General features: G+C 36.7%; 1 protein-coding gene across 2 annotated transcripts in view; it reads right to left on the bottom strand.

Moving 5' to 3' along the window:
• LOC149080227 (homeobox protein engrailed-1-B-like) overlaps nucleotides 1-6,653 on the bottom strand; it is a 74,595-nt gene extending 67,942 nt beyond the window's left edge. For both annotated transcript variants that reach the window (XM_089239291.1, XM_089239292.1), the window contains exon 1: nucleotides 5,112-6,653. In XM_089239291.1, the coding sequence (XP_089095417.1) occupies nucleotides 5,112-5,610 (499 nt within the window). In that variant the 5' untranslated portion in view covers nucleotides 5,611-6,653. The remainder of the gene's footprint in view (nucleotides 1-5,111) is intronic.
• Between the last annotated feature and the right edge of the window lie 12,694 nt (nucleotides 6,654-19,347).

Below are 19,347 nucleotides of genomic sequence, written 5' to 3'. Positions count from 1 at the left end.
CCTCTAATTTGACTGACATTATGAAATTTTGGAATTTTAAATATTTCATTTGCTTTTGGAATGCCATTTTGATCTATAAAACACACACCCACACAAATATACTTTCATTTCCTTATAGGTCTAGGAAGCAAATACGAAGTACTTTTTCGAAAGTTAAATTTTATGGAAGTAGGCCTATAATTTATAGATCTTGTAATGTGTGTCTATTGTTATTTTGATGCAACAGTGGTAACAGAACAAATTATGAAATTTTGTGGTATTCAAAAAATAATGTAGCAAAAACATCGGATTAAAATGTAGAAGCTGATCTCGTAAGAGAAGAAATTGCGAAAAATTTTCGAATGAAGTAGAGAAATATATGCACACAGTCATTGATTTTTAAATATTTTAGTTACCTAATCAGAGTGCATTCAAAATACTTATGTGTGCGAGTAATTAACTTCTTTTTTCTAAATATATCAATCTGGAACAGAATCGGAAATCTTATGCACCAACAAAATTGTACGTAGTTACCGTAAGCCTACATATGATTGTAATAAGACGTTATTCAACTAGCCCCCACTTGAAAACTCCTTAGTCAGAGGGAGCGAAGGACCACCAATGCCAGAGGTTTTCAGTGATTTAGTTTGTTCGGAACCCTTGATAGTTACGAAAGTATTCCATGGAACCCGAACAAATATAATCGTTTCTTCAATATAGGTATCGCAACACCAATAAAAAAGTTCACAGCTTTTGGTACCATGGAGAGTTCAGTGATATCAAAAGCATGAATTGAAAATCTATGCCTTACGTGGACAACTTTTCGAAAATAACTACAGTAATGTTCTTAAAATTCCTAAATCTTAGAACTTTTAGTGCCTCATACGTAATTCTTGATAAATTCTGAATTCCTCCGGAAAATATTTTATAATGTTTTTTGGCGTACGTAATTTGATGCGATAGCCCGAAGAGCCTTGGAGTTTCTGGATACATACCAAAATACGTCAATAATCATGCATAGGTATTTGGAATGTAGATGTGAGTCTTCAACTGAAATCAGATTCACCCCGTCATCATAAATTGCCAATTTTTCAAATATTTCAAGCGAAAAAACATAGGTTGACAATTGGAGCATGTCTAACGTTTCACTTTTGTTCCCGAAATACATCGTATTTGATATTCCATACACACCGTTTCCATTTTATCTGCAGCAAAAAGCAAAGGATGCTACAGTTTTTGTCTTACGTTCCATTCCAACGCTTTGTCAGATTTTTCTGCCAAATTATTCGTATCAAACAAGTTCCACATTCTCAAGTTCAAAATTTTTGGTTGAATTTTTGAAGTGCATGATTTTGTTCTAAAATAAATAAGAAACCAAAACGTATTAGTCTGACAACGGAAGTTACAAAAATATGCTCCCGCTGTGCTTTGATAGAGAAAACTCAAGTTTCGAACTTTAACGGGACAAAATTTATTTCCTTATTGCCGAGCTTGTCACGAATATCGCACTCATTAAAGAGACATTCCATCCTAGATTCGAGAATATTGAAGGTGTTAGTTGTCACATTTCTCAAGGGCTATGAAGCCGACGACAAGGGTCTTGTTAATCAATTCGCAGGAAACAATACTCCCCCCTTCTTGCATACACACACCTTTTCAAGTTATCGATTGCCATGGGCACTTTGGGGAAAACCCTGAAACATTAGAGTGGTTGCCCAGCAACTCCTGCCAATGAGAAAAGGCAAATAGCTTTCACCAGCACCTGCTGGTTTGCAGACAATCTTGTGTTCACGAGAGCGAAAAAAATTCAAACGAAGTGATTTCTGCTACATCAAATGCAGTCAATTTACTTATCGAACAAAAATATTGCAAAGAAAGTTATTTCGCTTTCCCGAGAATTTAGAGCTTGCCTCATATCTTTTATATATGATTACTATATCTGCCAAAGACTAAAAATCTATCCCTGTGCTTTTTTTCATCAATAAGATGAAAATGCCAAATTTATATTTTGCCCATTTTTATAAATGAAGTATTCAAACAGCACGATATATGGCCAACTACCTGTTTATTTGAAATTTAATTTTTTTTATTCCCATGTATAGTAGCCTAACCGAACGTATAATGCACCTATATAAATAGCTTCAGCAAGCACAACAAAGGTGAACTAAACACACCTGCCTATTTTCGAACGTCATTATCAGGAGCAAACGTATAAGCTTTGCGTTTTTTTTATTTTTTCATCTTTCTCTCCTGACATTGATGGAAGTTCGTTAAACAGATATGTGTGTAGTTCAAGCATTCTAGAATTAAATTATGCAAACTCGATGGCCTACCTAATTCGAAAGCCAACTGATCCTTCATTCAACAACTATTCGGCACATACTATGTGATCGTACGAAAGTAAAAGAAATTTCGTGTTCTTCAAAGTCAATAAAGTGTTAAAAAGTGATACGTTAGTAATCAATTAATAGGAGTGTGTTAGAAAAACTAATCCTTTTAAATTTTGGAAATCTATCCCGAAAGTCTTTCCCTGAAATTTCAAACAAAATATTTGGAATTGTATGCAAAACTTTCAATTTTCAGGGAACTAAAATTCCGTTATTCTATAATTTTATTTCCATTATATTATGAGACCGATGTTTTAAAAAACTGTTTTTGAAGCAAAAAATTATCATTTATTTAATAACTATTCAAATTCTACGCTGATTCAAAATGCTCCAGAAGTTTGAGAATTCTCGACTTCAAACAAGTGTTCGTTCGACCTTCACTTTCTAGTTCTTATTCATTTTTCTTCCAGACAATATTTTAGCAAAAACAAAAATATTTCTTTAAAATTAAGCAGACAGATTCCTGTATTGAACCAAAGAAGTTGGAGCAGAAAAGGGTTTTGTGCTCTAACTGCTACATGCTCTTTGAATACAAGCTGTTCCCCGCAGTTTCCTAGACTAGAATAACTAATTTAATGACTTTCACATTTTCATTTCACTTTTCATGTTAAAACCATTTTAAAATAATTTTAAAATATATTAAATCACAAAATAATATGTAGTTTTTTTCTTATTTTTCTGGATAAAAGCAAAAACCAATAAACACCAGCTAAACAAAACACAATTCCGTCCATTTCTTTTTATACGTAATATAACTTCATATCAGGACATATATATAATTTCCAACCAATTAGTTCACATACTTTGGCCCATTCACGAAATTACAATATAGAAATAAAAGCCATCTCGTTCTGCCGTACTTGCAAAAAATATCAAATGCTCAGTAGATTGCCAGCACCGAGTAGGGGGTCCTCCAAATTTTAGTTGAAAGTTGCATCAAATATTTTTGTGGGAACACAGGACTGGTAAGGCCTTCCTTGCAAGGCATGTACAGTGATTATTTTAAACTGATTAAACACAAATAGATTAAATTTCGTATTTAAAAATTTATTGTGTGTGTAGTTGGTGTTAAAATATTTATACATTTCTCAAACACTCTCTTATGTGTTTTGAAGCAAACAACTAGTGCAACGAATTTTGCCCCTCACAAAACATCGTGTTGCGTAAATGAGCCTATTAATTTTCTTAGCCCTATGGCTTTAGTTTTTCAAATGATATAAATGTTAAATCTACACAAACTCTAAGGGTTTTGTAAAATTGAGAAAATTACTTTTCTATTTGAATTCAAAAAAATTAAATATTGAAAAAATTTGATAATTTCAAACATTCATAAAACTTTTAATTTACATTGGCTCAAAGATTCTTGTTTATTCTGTAGCACTATGTGAGTTTGGTAAGCTGAAGAAATTTCATGGTGGTTTTAAAAATTCAAACCGGTTTTAAAAAATCATAAAGCGCAATGAAAAAATTTTTCATTTTGTGAAAAATGAGTTTAAATAGCCTACTGAGAAGCGAGAATTGTAGAAAAATGCAAATTTCCAAAATTTTTGAGAATTAGTTTCTGATACATGTATTGTCTCCATGTTTTATTACTTTGATTTGCCATTTCTCATACAGTAGCCTTAATTCGAGAAGCCTGCCGCTTCAAACGCTTGACTCGTAACAAGCCAGAAAAAGCCATTAATTGAACAGTGAGGTAAGAACGCACTTTGTGCAGTTTGTATTTTACATTCATTAAATTTTTTGAGTAATATTTGAGGTAACTTTGCAACTGATGCAGCATAATTACAATAGAGTTGGTTGACATAATAGTGGATGACTTGTTCAGGTTTACACTTTTTGTGGTTATAAAAATATATTTTCACTGTTTTTTTCCCTCCAAATATTTTTATTAGCACTAACAAATTTTGTGGTAACTGTGATACAACAAACACATACACATATGAAAAAAGTTACTTTTGCCAATAAGTAGGCTATTGATAGGTCAGAAGTGTGGAAACGTTTTAGTTGACGAGGAGCCACTTCGAGAAAACGACCAATAAAAAATCTCACTGCATAGATACGTAAAATACATAGCAAATGATTATGATCGGAAGAAAATATAATCGTTTTGCGATCAGGTTGTTTTCATACTCCGATTGTACAATTTATATTCTTATGCGTATTATCACAAACCCAACATCACAACTCACGAATTCAAACCCAATCCCTTATAAACACGCAACACCACTCAAATCTGAATTATGCTTTGCCTCCATTGCCGCTCAAATCTGAATTATGCATTGCCTCCATGAAAATTAAGAAGATTTTGTATAAAAAAGGTTAGATTTTGTTTAAAAAAGATTTTGTATCTGTCTTCCAGATTATAATCACATCGTTAATCATTGGAAATAAGAACTATTGCATTGTACATAATTTTAGTTTTCTAGCGTGTGCTCATACTCACATCTTTGATATTTTCCACCTGGTCAATCATGAAATAATAACCGTGAAGAGCAATAATAAACTCGTTATACAACTCAAAAGGACATGGACTTGATGCACGTGCACGAAGTGCAAATGTAAACAAACTAAAAAAAAGTTTGATTACAATTTTTTCCTTCAACTAAAGAAGAAAATGCTATCGGGAAATTTTTTAAAAATATAAGAGCGGTGAAAAAACTATCGCACACAAACGTATATGAATACGATTCCTAAGTGCCCCACCATTTTCTCATTAGCTTTATTGAATTAATATGAACTTACCTGATGAGGGGCGATCGCTGAACCTTGTACAATAGCACCATGCTGGCCACAATACATTTTTTCCGGAATCGGTAGGGTCTGCGAGTCCCAAAGGAGCCGTATTTTTGTTTTCCGAACTTTGCTTGCTAGAGTTCGTAGATTCTTTGGAGTTAACTTTATTATTGAGCGCTACGGAAGTCTCTTCTCGAAACGAATCTCTCCTGTCCCTGGATACCAAGCGTCCAAAGTCCGGAGAGAGTATTTTTTCGATTGAAAACTTAAGGGAATGCGCAGTAGTCGGTAGCGGCTGTCCCTGGACCGCTGGGTGGTGTGCTCTGTGCGGCGGTTCTGTTCCTTCGCTGCTCGATCGCTCATCCTCAGGACTCGTCGACCGGCGACCTTCCGATGACCGACGTTCGTGCATTTGACTGGCCGGTAGACCGCCGAGGCTACTTCCGCCGGATAATGAATGCTGCTCTGGACTGTGCACAGAGCTTGGTCGCTCCATGTCCAGAGCCATAGTCCTAAATCCTGGTATTCTAGACGACAGTCCAATATTTGAAGCAAACTTTAGCTGGAAATTATCGAGATCAGTTTCATCGCTGGGCTGAATTTTCGACCTCTGGAAAGAAGAGTCCACGGTCAGTGGCTCACCAGCGGACGAAGAGCAAGTAGCAAAGTCCCAGAAAGGAAACGGATTCTTTGCATTAGACAACAGGTTGCTACGTTGATACCAAAACTGATAACTCGAGGCTGCAGGTGGCGACAAAATGTTTTCCGTTTTTGCCACTTGAGTGAGAATATGAATCAGGCCCTGCTGACTCTTCGGGAAAAGTCTTCTCCAGGCACACTCGTCATTCCTTCATCACTGATGTGGAATAAGCGATCATTAAATAAGTGTTGATCAACTAACACGCCTAGAAGTTCTTCAAACTTACGTTGATTCGATAGAAAGTCTTGCAAAATGATCTACGTTTTCAAAATTCAAAGAGGCCTGAAGATAAGATTCTGAAGAACGTTCTAACACAGAGGACGGGAGAATGCTATTTTTTCTTTTCCACCATAATAATTCACCGTGAAAAAAAACAAACAAAAAAAAACATACAATCACAGACTAATTAAGTAATAGCAAGCCGAAAAGCAGCACGTGGACGAAAACGAAATAGTCTTGTTTCTCCAATGAATGCCTTGAGGTCGAATGTTGCTGTACTCCTGTCTCAAAAAAAAATCAGAATTTGAAGTGAGCGGTCTATGGGAGGTGGTTTCTCTTGAGTCACTAATAGCCAAGGGAGGAGCAAGCGCCACGGAAATAGGAGATGCGGTATTTTCCCCACCCTCTCGCTCTGTGGATCAGCAAGACTTTCAGTTGCAAAATGTGCTTTCTTAGGAACTGGTTTGGAATTTTCTGGAGGAGCGGTTCTGACGGGTTGTTTTCAGGTACGTATGCTTTGTTTTATAACCTCTTTTTACAAGTTCTTATGGTACATCTGAAGTTGTTTCAAACTTTACTGACTCGATTCACGGGATCGTTTCCATCCTCTTCTTAAAGATCCTATAGTTGCTCTGCCCCGAGAAGTGCGCGGTTCGCTTGCTGCTGCTAACTCCGCCTTCCTCGAATCCCCACGTGGCAAGCATCCAATAGCAAGACGATTCGCTACCTGGCTGGGCGTTCGGTGTTGCTTCAGATTGGCTATTTTTATTAAAATGTCAGTGTGGGCCAGCTCCGCCTCACTGACCGACTGCTTTGAGCGAGTGAGAAACCCCCAACCCTTGTCTCCGGATTTTCAGAGCGACGAAGTGGATATTTCAATCCTCACATCTCGTGTGTGACGAGATAATTTGAAGGCTCTCGGCTCTTTCTCTCTCTCCACGCTCCCACGAATAGTATAGGAGTGTTTGAAAGAAAACCTTTTTTGTGGAAAATTCTAAAAAAAAAACACTACTCCACCTTCTAACAGATTAAATATACCAATCCCGTTGTTTCGCATTTTTCCCAACTACTGACTCGTTGGGAAAAAAATAGACCCGTGTGTTGATAGATATTTTTTATCTGACCTTTTCGCTACCAGATTATGAAAAAATGAAATAATTATCATGTGAAGTTTTTCATATATCATTTTAGTTCTTGTAAAAACAAAACAAAAAAATTATATTTTTTCAGAAATTTTTTTAGTAGGCCACACAACAAATTAATTAACCTGATACTTGAGTTTCGTCAGCATTATACACTTACAAAAAAAATTGTAATTCAAATAGGTTGATTAACACAAAAGAGAGAGAGAGAGAGAGGATATTCATTTTACCACAAAGAAAGCCATAATTTGTTTTATAAATTTGTTAGGGATCATTTTGTGGCACGCAGTGCTTTACTGCATTACACGAAAGTAATGAAGTAAACACTTTTACAGGGGTGAAACATCTAACTGAATTTTGTTAACATATTAATTAAATTAATATTATATTTTAAAAAAACTAGTTGTCCCACACTTGTTTTGTCATCTGGTAATTGTAAAAAAGTGTGCTACACAGCCTCCACACTTCAAAATATCAATACGCAACAACGTTTGTAAGGGATGCTACCGTCAGTAGTGAAAAGGTTAAAACATTGGTCCCCAAAGTGATCAATATCGGCCCCCGGGGAGGGGGCGGTAGAAGCTGTGATTTTAGTATAGGGTCATATGGGAAGATTATAGTTGAAGGTGGGGGGGGGGGTTATGAGAACAAAAATCTTTTGGGGGGGGGGTGATGGAACGTAAAGTTTGGGAAATTATGGAGTTAAAGGCTCATCGGAAATTTTTGTTTATTTCATCTATTTCACTAAAAATATGTTTTTACTTTAGAAACTTTTTTCTAATTTTCTTTAAGAAGTATTTTGAGTTTAAAATTTCTTTACAGGAAAGCCAACACCTACGAGATAATTTTTTTTACACAAAAATGATCGACTTAAAATAATTCATCTGAATAACTGCACACAAACGAAAAGAAAAATATTGTTTTAGAGTCGGAAATAAATTGGAATGTAGGTCTACTTACTCAAGCAAACAAACCTTATAGGCCTATGCTAAAACCAGTGATATTTTTATCGAAATAAAATGGACTTAACGACCAGTCTAAATTCTCATTTTTAATTTCGTTGTAAGCCAATATGTTGATCCTGGGCCATTTTTAGTGGAAAAATCAACGAGTGAGGCACTTGAAAAACCAATGTGAAATGCTAGGTACAACGTTTACCGTGTCAAAGTAGGGCTATACCAAGATTACCAATAAGAAACCTAGAACCATGCTCCAAACGTCAATTCAAATCTGATCATGCAATCGAGAAATAAATTGTCTGATGTCGCTAGCGCTTGGTCAAAAATTATTGTATTTTTGAGCCTTTGTGAAATCATTAATAGGTTACGCTGTCTGGAATCAGCTCGAAGCTGTGTGCCTCTGATTTAATCAAGCCGCCACTAAATTCATAATATGAATGCTACGATAAATGAATGAATTGGTTCTCGAATAGCCTATAGTTAAAAACATTTGAATTCACTTTAATCGAACTACCTTGTACAGTGTATTACTTTTCAGCATTAGATGTTTGAATTAAATTACACTATGGAATCACTAATTTGGCTTTGAAATCAGAAATCAAATCAGAACGGTAGGCCTGAAATAAAATGAATCATTTTATTACTTTATCTCTAGAAAAAAATTCATACATTTATTTATTCTTTTCTGCATAAGTATTTCATGACGACAGACTGAGCTACCGTGGACTACATAGTAGGCCTATATTATGGTCATAAGACATTATGGTTTATAAATTTCACAGTCTTCAGGAAACGAGTTGGTAATTTCTGGTTATGACAGCAATTTGTGTAAAACAACTTTCTAACAATTTTTTTTCTAAAAAAATTCAGAGCCTAAAAATTCCCTTTGAGCAAAATCAAAATTTATCAGGAAAGACTTAATTGTTATTGTGTTAATATACAGGGTGATTCCATAATTCACCTATCTACATTTTACTGGCGAATCGTTGATCCTAGAGGCATACCTCCAATTAGAAAAATTATCCAAATAACGAGTAGATCTCGTACGCAGTGCCGTCTTAAGGCATGGGCCCACCCGGGCACTGCCCGGGGGCCTCAAGATAATAGGGGCCTCACAAAAATGAGATCTGGTGGAAATTTTTGAGAATTTGCCTTGTAGGGCCTTAGAAAAATCACTTGGCCCGGGGGCCCATGATGCTCTTAAGACAGCCCTGCTCGTACGTCATTCATGTTGAAAGGGGTTGTGTAGTTATTAAAATATAAAAACTAACATTTTTTATACGGACATTTTTTATCCTCAAAAACTCAATTAGAAAGTTGCCGCCCTGTCTCTCCTGAGGCCAACAAAGAAATTCCACTTTTCTAAGTGTAATTCATATATTTAAATTCAAAAATCGGAGGAAATTTGAGAAAGAACAACATAAAAATAAGAAAACGAAGCGTTGTCTGTTAGTTTTTGCTATTTTTTTCTCAATTTTTCTCCATTTTGCAATTCAAATATCCCGGCGAATATTTCACTTACAAATGTGGAATTTTATTTATTGGCCTCAGGAGAGACAGGGCGACAACTTTACAATTGGATTTTTAAGAACAGGGTGTTCGTATGTAAAGTAATTGTTTTATTTTAACTATAAAACCACTTGCAACATGAATGAAGTATGAGCTGTACACGTTATTTGGATAATTTTTCTAATTGGAACTATGCCTCCAGAATCAACGGTTTGCCAATAAAATGTGGCCTGGGGAATTGAGTAATCACCCTGTACATGTAGCTCAAATATTGCATAGGTTCATGAAAATATTAAAATAAAGAATTGAGAAATGAAATCAATCATGAAATCTCAATTTTCGGTCTCTGTATATTAATCACAATGTGTGTACTGGAGTGTTATTGTATTACGAGTCAATTACAACAAAAATACAGTAGGCCTAGTTATCATGTTCATTTCTTTGTATCTGAGCTTGATCATTCGGTTCATTTCTGACTAATGAAATTCACAGCTCTTCTCAAAGATAAGTTCATTGTGTTTTGAACACGTTACCGACAAAACTCTCAATCTTTCAATGATTACGGAATGTTGTGGGAGAGTAAGAGAACGGGTGAGGTAATATGAAGATATTAATGTGATTAAATTTAAATAACGCTAAAAGAAATCGTGTAAATTTCAAATACAAAAAAACATGAATACAACCGATGAATTTCATTACATGCAATTGCCATAACTTTAAGGTCCACTGCACAATTTTGACTAAACACATAATCTTATTTTTAATCTGAAAGGACCAAAATTTTGTTCGTTATATTCTGAGGTATCCTGCAAGCTGCTTTCACTGCAGCGGGGTTTGACTATAGCCTATTCTTTAAGCTGAACAACAATGAAAAAACTACTGTATATACATCTTTTTATACTGTAGACGTACTTTATTTGTAATCAAAATTTAATATACGCATAATAATTAAAATGTTCCTAAGTGATTCGAATGAAATGAATGACTTTAAATAAAAATACATATAGGTGCGTAGCCGATGAAATATTTCTGCAATATCTCTTATAAACGTATAAAAAATTGTAACCCATACTATTGCTATCTCACGTCTTTTCCACCATACCTTAATCTCTTGATTCTCGAGTATGGCGGAAAAAGAAATTTTCACACACGATGTAAAGGGAAAACATTGAACATACATCAGAAAAATGCATCGACCACTCTTTTATAAAAGAAATGACGCATACAAATAATGGTGAATTCCACCTGAAAAAGGAATATATATATATATATATGTAAAAACCATTTTTCTTGCAGATGGTAGGTAGTGGTCAACTCACGTTCACAATCGTCAAATATTTAAAAATTGGAATGCATCGAAAAATGGAAGGGAAGAGCGAACAAAATATGCAAGGCATGCAGCCTGAAAGAGGTGGAAAAAAAGATTCGCTTCTCTGCGACCGACAAAGAATTCCTATGTGCCCCTGACTACTCAACAAATACAAAAAAGAAACCCACCCGCAACGTACCAACATGATCAGTATAGTACAGAGCAGAGAGCAAGTGTAGCGATCAGATGTGTATGTGGGGGCATATTTCGGAATGGAAAAGAAAAATTGATTTTAAAATTTCGGATATCCAAAAGATATTTCCGCGAAAGAGGAATACATTTTATACTCTTTCACAACGTACACTTCTATTTTTCTACGCTAGCAAATGCGGAATCTTCAATCATTTTTGATCATTTTTGTCACACCGCGGTCATTTTCTACACGAGGGCTAATTAGATCGGGATCTACAATTTATTGCCGATTTCGAACGGCAGCGTTCGATAAATTTTTGCTTTTTTTAATGCTCACCGAGAGGTTTGTGCCCTAACCGGGGACGAGCTTAAGTATTTTCCGGTCCGGTTCAAAAAAAGATTTGCGTCCCTCTGAACAGAGGGGTTTTTTCCTAATACCCCATTGTCCATGGGTATGCCTGCCAGGTTCAAAATTGGCTCCCGAGACTGACTATCAAACAACTATTTGATGGCCATAAAAAGAAGCCATTTAGTAATAAATATGGACAATAGTGCACGCTGCCCATGGACGGAGATACGGAATGCATGGGGGGCATTCCCGCCCCCCCCCCAGCTTGGTCAAAGATGTAGTCGTCTTATCTAATGTGTATGTGTATATATGAATTGACATCATCATCATCATGTTCCCCCCAGCAATAAAGACCGTGTCTCCCCCAGACTTTCAAGTCTATCTTCCCCTATGCCGCTGCCCAGCGGGAAAATCGCAAATGTGCCACCTGGCTCTTAAAGGTTGGGGCTGTGAGGACTGAAAAACCGATTATCGGCCCAGAGCCTAAACTAGATACTCTTTCAAATGGGTAAGTACACATGAAGCCTCCTTCATGTAATTTTGAATAAGTGGTTAAAAGAATTTAGCGTCCCCTATGGTCCAGCAGCGGTTCTCAACCTTTTTTGAATCGCGGAGCCCCTTTTGGTAAAAAATTTCTTTGGCGGAGCCCAGTAGGCCTATTTTTTATTTATTCATCAAAGTTACTGATTTATTTTTATTTTATTTAAAAATATTTATAATTATTTTTTTTTCAAATTTACCGTTGTTTTTTATTTTCCTCGAATGGCCCTGGAGAGTGCACACGGAGCCGCAAGGGTTCCGCGGAGCATCGGTTGAGAACCGCTGGTCTAGTGCCCAAGACACTCGATCCGTTTGCACCCTTCTTGGCTTCGGAGGGGGTGTGAAGCAGGTCTGTCAAAATTAGGTATTTTTTAATTAAGAAGTTGAAGTCAAATGTAATCAAAGTATTTTTATCCTCTTTTGCTCCAAAACTTTGTGGCCCGGTGCGGCCCCACCCTTCGCACCTACTCAAGTCCGGCCCTGGCACTAACCCCTTGGTGTGTTGTCAGACTCCCTGCGGTAGCAATCTTTTTCTACGGTTATGTCATCGTTTCTGTTGTAACCAGGAAAGTTTCTGACAAGGACGAACCGAGTATCGAATTCACGACACCTCTAAACATCCTTTGGTAGCCTTCTGCTGTCTTCGATATGTAGTTATTCAAATTATTCGTTTAGTTAGATTATACAGGCTGTCCCAAATTGTTTGCACATCGGATATCTCTGTAACCGTTAACGTTACAAACATACTTTGAATTGCAAAATGTTTTTAAATGACTTGCAGTTACTTAAAATCTGAAAAATTAATTTTAGGGGTCGTGCACAGAAGAAAATGAAGGAATTAACTTTTCATACAGTCCCCGTGTGCTCAAAAATTCAATTAGAAAGTTGTTGCCCTGTCTCTCCTGAAGCCATCCAAAAAAAAAAAAAAAAAATCCCACGTTCTCAAGTGCAATATTTACAAAGATATTCGAATTCAAGAAACGGAAGAAAGTAGAGAAAAACAGCGTGTTAACTTGTGCGAAAAACACAGTTTTATCCGCATTTCATTTAATGCTGTTTTTTTTCCAAAATTTCCTCTTTCCGACTTCAAATATGCCAGTAAATATTGCACGAAAATCGCGATTTGCGAGCACCGCGTGGTGCTTTACAAAGTACTATAAGAGTGCTCAATGTGCCTAATTCTATTATACTCGCGATATAGATACTCGTTTTAGGTACATGCATTCATCATTTATATGTTGGTCAGAGTTTAAATCCTTGCAGCGGCAATCCCGAGATATCTCGTCAAACCTGATATGCTTCATTTCGGTCACTCCGAAATATCTTGGGTTCTTAACACGCTTTTATTTCTAATGTGGCAGTTATAATGCGGATCAGGGAAATTTTAAAAATCTCATAAAGGATTAAGCATATGAATTCATAGGTCACACACGTATTCAACCCGTGGCTCGCGGGCCAAATGCATTCTCGGTGTCATCTGATGTAGCCCGCGGCCTGATTTTGTAAAAATTAATTAAGTAGGTGGGACATTTACTGATCACTCAAGTGCCTCGCATTGTCTTTACAGACCACTTAAGTGACTTGCGGAACAGTCCAGAGCGGTCCGGGACACGTTTTCATACCAATGAAATGACCCACATTCTTCTGACGGTTGAGCACTTTTGACATAGGTGCTGGTCTTCTAATGATGGGCACGCACGGGTTCTCTTGAATTAAAGTATTGAAGTCCAACTCCGTACCCTAGTTTTAAGACATCGACATTGAACGGGAGGGGATTAAACTGAACTGGTATTTATCACCTGAGGATGAAGTGGCACTATCTCAGCAAGAGGATGAAATGAGGAAAGGATGAATCGGGACATCACCTTGCGGCCCTGGTAGATCCAGATAGTAAATGAATATAAATATATATGTATATAACACTCGTTTTGATAATGATCACGAACCCTTATTAAAACTGTATAAAACTTTGTCCCGTTTGAGTTAACGCTCAAGATTTTATTGAATTCTTTACGGCCAAAACAAGTTTTAATTATCGTTTTAAAACCGTTTCTTCTCTCTTAATTTTCGTTGCTTGAAAGAAAATACTTTAAAAATGTTAAGCAAAATAAAAACTATAATAAACAGCAAAAATAAATACTGTCATATACAGAAAAGCGATTCCAAACCTTGGGCTATTTGGCTCCCCTGCGGTCCAAGGATATTCTAAAGGGGACCTTGGGTGAAAATCGAGTGAAATAAAAGCCGTGACAGTTGTGTAATGGGGAGGAGGGACGAAACAGAGCTGTGTGCAAAAAATATAGATGTGAAGAAATAAAACTTTTTTAAGAGTGAAGTAATGGGGGACATGATGAGATCGGATTCTGAAATCCACAATGACATTCGAGAGCAAATACATAAATATGCAAGCTAACGTCCAGCTAAGGTGGGGCCCCCCATAATATTTTACTCGGGACCCAGTGATTTTGAGACGACCTTACGTAAAAACTCCACCAGAAAGAAGCTCACTGGACTCTTACCCTACGGGTCTGGACCATCCATTTTTTGACTGACTGGATATATACACTCCATTTTTGTTCACTATAAATTTATTCAAAGGGAAAAAAAAATCAACTCTCTCAATAAGTGAAAAGTATCTCGCTCTTGAATGAGGCCCTGGATAAGACAGGGAGGGGGCACAAAAATTAAATATGTTCGAAAAGAAGCCATAGGTGAATAAAGGAATAAAGTTTAAATAACCTTGATATATACTGCAACGACAAAATACTGTAGGCCTACTCTGGGGCCGTTGACGTATTACGTCAGCAAATTTTTAGCCATTTTTGACCCCCCTCCCCCCCGTCAGCAAAATTTCGTCAGCACTGCCCCCTACCTCCTAACGCATATTGGTGGGATCAGAAACGTACGCGGGTGGGGGGAATATGGGGGCTCGTGTCCTCCCCCCCCCCCAGACGAAAAAAAATATTTTTTTAATGTAAAAAAACATTTAAAAAAAATTAAAATTTCGAAAGAAAATACCTTTATATGTTATTATAATCGATTTCTGATGATTTCAATGCTATTTGAAGGGTAAGAACAGAAAATTTCTCTTTAAGAAATTTATTGCGACCCACCCTTTAAGCATATATGGTAAACCCTTGACCCGCAAACCAAATGTAGCCCTGAAGGTTATCTGATGTGACTTGCTCCCTGAAACCAAATTTTGTAAAAATGAACTAAGTGGCACATTTACAGATCGCTTAAATGGCCCGTGGCACAATTCCAGAGCATTTAAGTGGCCCGTGGCACATTTTCAGATCACTGAAGTAGGCCCGTGGCACATTCAAAGATCACTTAAGTAACAGTTCCAGAACACTTAAACGATCCGTGGCACATTTAGAGATCCCTTGAGTGACATGTGGCACAGTTTTAGAGCACTTAAGCAGCCCTTAATGCGGTTCTACATCACTAAAGTTAGCCGCGGAACATTTCCAGATTACTTAAGTGATACGTGGCATAATTACGGATCACTTGAGTGATGCGTGGCACAGTTCCAGAGCACTTGAGTGATGCGTGGCACAGTTCCAGAGCACTTAATCGGCCCAGAAGCATTTCCAGAGCACTTAAGTGGCCCGGAAACATTTCTCGAGCACTTGAAGGATCCGTGAAACATTTAGAGATAGCTGAAGTATCTCTGTAAGGGATTTATCATTAGGGAGAATGTTAGTGTTAGTTCAGGTACCCACAAACTAGCGAAAGGGTTTTCTCGTTTTTGGCGCATTGGGTAAGATGCCATTAAGAATATTTCATTTTTTCATAAAGGGTGGTTGATGACGACGTAAGCATCATCCAAACCCCCATCGCCCTTGTCATCAAAAGTCAGCAAATCGGAAACCCTGTCCCCATGGATGCTGACGTAATACTTGAATGACCCCTCTATATTTAAAAACTCTAATGGGAGGGAAACATGAAAACGTTATACAAATACAAACACAAAGGCCACAACAGGAAAACTACCCCAATGAACTGGCTGAAAAAAAATAAAACATATGGATATTAAATATAACTAAAATTATAAAAAGTTATCTTAGGTATTTTATCAATTTTCTTAGTATACATGTATTACCATTTAAATTATCGTATTTATTATATTTCTCTCCTAGTATATAGTCAATGTGTGCTTTTTTAAAATTCTGCAAATAGATTTTGGAAAGCAGGTTGAAATTCTGTTTCAACTTATGCATTTGTCTTTATACTATACTGTAGTTACTTTTCAATTTGAATCTCAGCCTCTCGAAAAGTAAAAAGTGTGTTAAAAAACAAATTTTTCTAGAAAGAGAAACTGGAAACATACTAGTGGGAATAAAGACACTTTCTCATACCTCTCTCCGGATTTGTGACTCACTTTCATTGCCACAATTCTATATTCAAGCTCGCTCACCCCTCTTGTATCGCCAAATCAGTTATTTTTCCCCCGATTGCAAAGGGCAATAACGGAATGTGAGCACAGGGAGGTACAAAGGGAGGGAGCTAGCTCCCCACTACCTCAAAGGAATAAATGGTGCAAAGATCAAGTGATGCAACCCAGTTGTGAAAAAGGGCTCTACCCGCTATTGAGGGGTTTCCCGCTAAATCTTTCTGAAATTAAATTAGCCGGATCATAGAGAGAAAGAGGAAACTCGCTCTGAGCCGAAGAAACAATCTACAAACATCTATCAGTTGGGGGTAAGCGCCTCGGCTACAGAGAGGCAAGCAAACGGCGCGTGTAGTCTATCACCAGCTAAGGTTCAGCTGCACCGAGGCCAATGAAAAAAAAAAGAAGCGTTTTAAAAAACCGGGAGACGTTTCTTTACAGAATAGTTGTTTGATATTCGATTTTCGCTAAACAAATTTCGTCTCGGTAACTCGTGACAGATTCATTTACTGAAATTGAAACTGCGTATTTTAATCCATAAGATGACATAGAAAGTAACGTTTATATATATATATATATATATATATATATATATATATATATATATATAATGTATTTTAATTTATTTTCTTTATTTCTCTATAAAACGTGACAAACAGAACTACAAAAGACAATAGAATCGAAAAAACAGCAACACAAAAATAAATAAATAAAATGCGTGACCCAGAGAAGGACTAAGATATCCTTCCAGCGGTTATATAAGAATATTTTTATCTGCTAGATCATATATGCTCAACTCAAGGCCAGCGGGCCAGTTTTGGCCCTCGGAGTCATCTGATTTAGCCCGCGACCTCAATCCCAATTTTGTGAAAATCAACTAAGTGGCACATTTCTAGATCATTTAAATGCCTCGCAGCATATTTATAGATCACTCTAGAGGCAAACAACGCAAAAAACATATTTACAGATCATCGCGGTACAGTTCTAGATTACTTATGTGCCCGTGGCACATTTTCAGATCACTTAAGTGACTTGCGTCCAATTACCAGAGCACTTAACCCGTCTAATGTTTGTGGCGTAATATTGCGTCGGAAGTTCTCTATGGAAGAAATACAAACGCCATACTTTCGCTTGCCAAAGGTGTGCGTCGATTTGAGTTAAGGTAGCCTTGAGAATTTTTGTGGGTAGATAACAATGTTTTTTTCCACTCGAAATATTCTTTTCCCTTTTTTTATGCTTTTTTTCGGTTGAGGGATCGTACATTAAAATAATTTCGTAGAAAGGGATTTAAAACTGACTAGTGCGTTATCAAATTAGAAATGATATTAAGTACTTTACAATATTATGCAAAGGCGTGAAGTTATTGAAAATGTTTGAAGGTCTCAAAAATATTGTGGGGTGTGACGTGACTAAACCCAATATTTTCATAGATGTTATCGAGATGGTGCTAAATATTGAATATTGATTGGGCTCGGACTCATGGACCGAATAAAAGTATACCCCAACGTCCTTATATAGTTCACTAGCAGTTTATTTGGCATTATATATTATTTGTCCGTTATATTAGACCCGATAGTTCTTTTTCGATGTGATATTAAGCTTAAGAATTAATTTCTAATTCTTTATTTGATATATCAAATGCTGGTGACGTCCTTAGGAGCTGTGTCGCTCACACTACATTTTAGAGAATGTAACGAATAGGCTGATTGGTTTTTTTTTTCTTCAAGTTTTGTAAAACATCTTTTATCAAATATTAATCCCATCCTTAGATCTAGATGCTCATCTTTCATTTTGATGCGAAAATTCTATTATAAACCCCTTCAGGATATGCTCGACACGGTGCTGCAAAAAACTATGGTTGCTCATAAATATAGCACCCCGACTGATGCCACAGTTTATACTTACACTACAAAGGTATATAATAGTCCTTATTATATATATATGTGCACATATACGTATACACCAGATACACCAGGGATCGTGATGAATATTTAATTATACTGATCTTTGATTTTAATTCCAAAACCTCTCGTTTAAAAGGAAAAAGTACCCACGACGCTTTTTTTAGAACGAGGAACGAATGAGAACACAAATACTCGTTCTTCGGTCGAAAATCACTACCTACTGTAATGACGAGAATATCCACTCATATACATATCCTCATCTCCATTTAGCAAACCGTCTCGAAAACTTGTTCTGAAATCTATCTATATACAGGGTGATTATAAAAAAACTATCCCGACATATGGCCCCTAACTATCATACCATTCACAGAAACTGAATGAAATTTTGGCATAAGGTATTTTGATGTATGCGCTCAAGAATGATATGGAAAACAACAGTGTCACTCTAACAGTTACGGTTACAGTGAGAAAATTTCGAAAATATCAAATGGCAACACCAAGTTTTTTGTATTGGAACGTGATCTCCATTGTGAAAAACCCTAAATAGCGTTCGAACGGCAACTGTAGCATGAAAATCACCGGCGGTAGATAGGCTAAAAGTGAGGACAACCAATAAGGACAGAGAAGCAGCATAAAATAAAGCATTTTATTGTGTTTCACAAATTTTGCACATGCTTGTGGAGGATCAGGATGGGATCTCAGCCGAAGAAACGGTGTGACGAATGAAACGAACATTAATGCTCTGGTGCACGGCAAAGTCCTTTTTACTTTTTCCTTGCCTAGCTCCGGGGATTTTCGTGCTACAGGTGCCATTCCAACGCTATTTAGTGCTTTTCAGTATGGAGATCGCATTCCAATACAAAAAACTTGGTATTGACATTTGATATTTTCGAAATTTTCTCACTGTAACCGTAACTGTTAGAGTGACACTGTTGTTTTCCATATCATTCTTGAGCGCATACCTCAAAATACCTTATGCCAAAATTTCATTCAGTTTCTGTGAATGGTATGATAGTTAGGGGCCCATAT

Source organism: Pholcus phalangioides, unplaced genomic scaffold, assembly GCF_987345545.1.
Source record: "Pholcus phalangioides strain wild (caught in Gottingen) unplaced genomic scaffold, Ppha-v1.0 ptg000011l_1, whole genome shotgun sequence".
Lineage (NCBI taxonomy): Eukaryota > Metazoa > Arthropoda > Arachnida > Araneae > Pholcidae > Pholcus > Pholcus phalangioides.
This window is presented reverse-complemented; position numbering and strand designations above follow the sequence as displayed.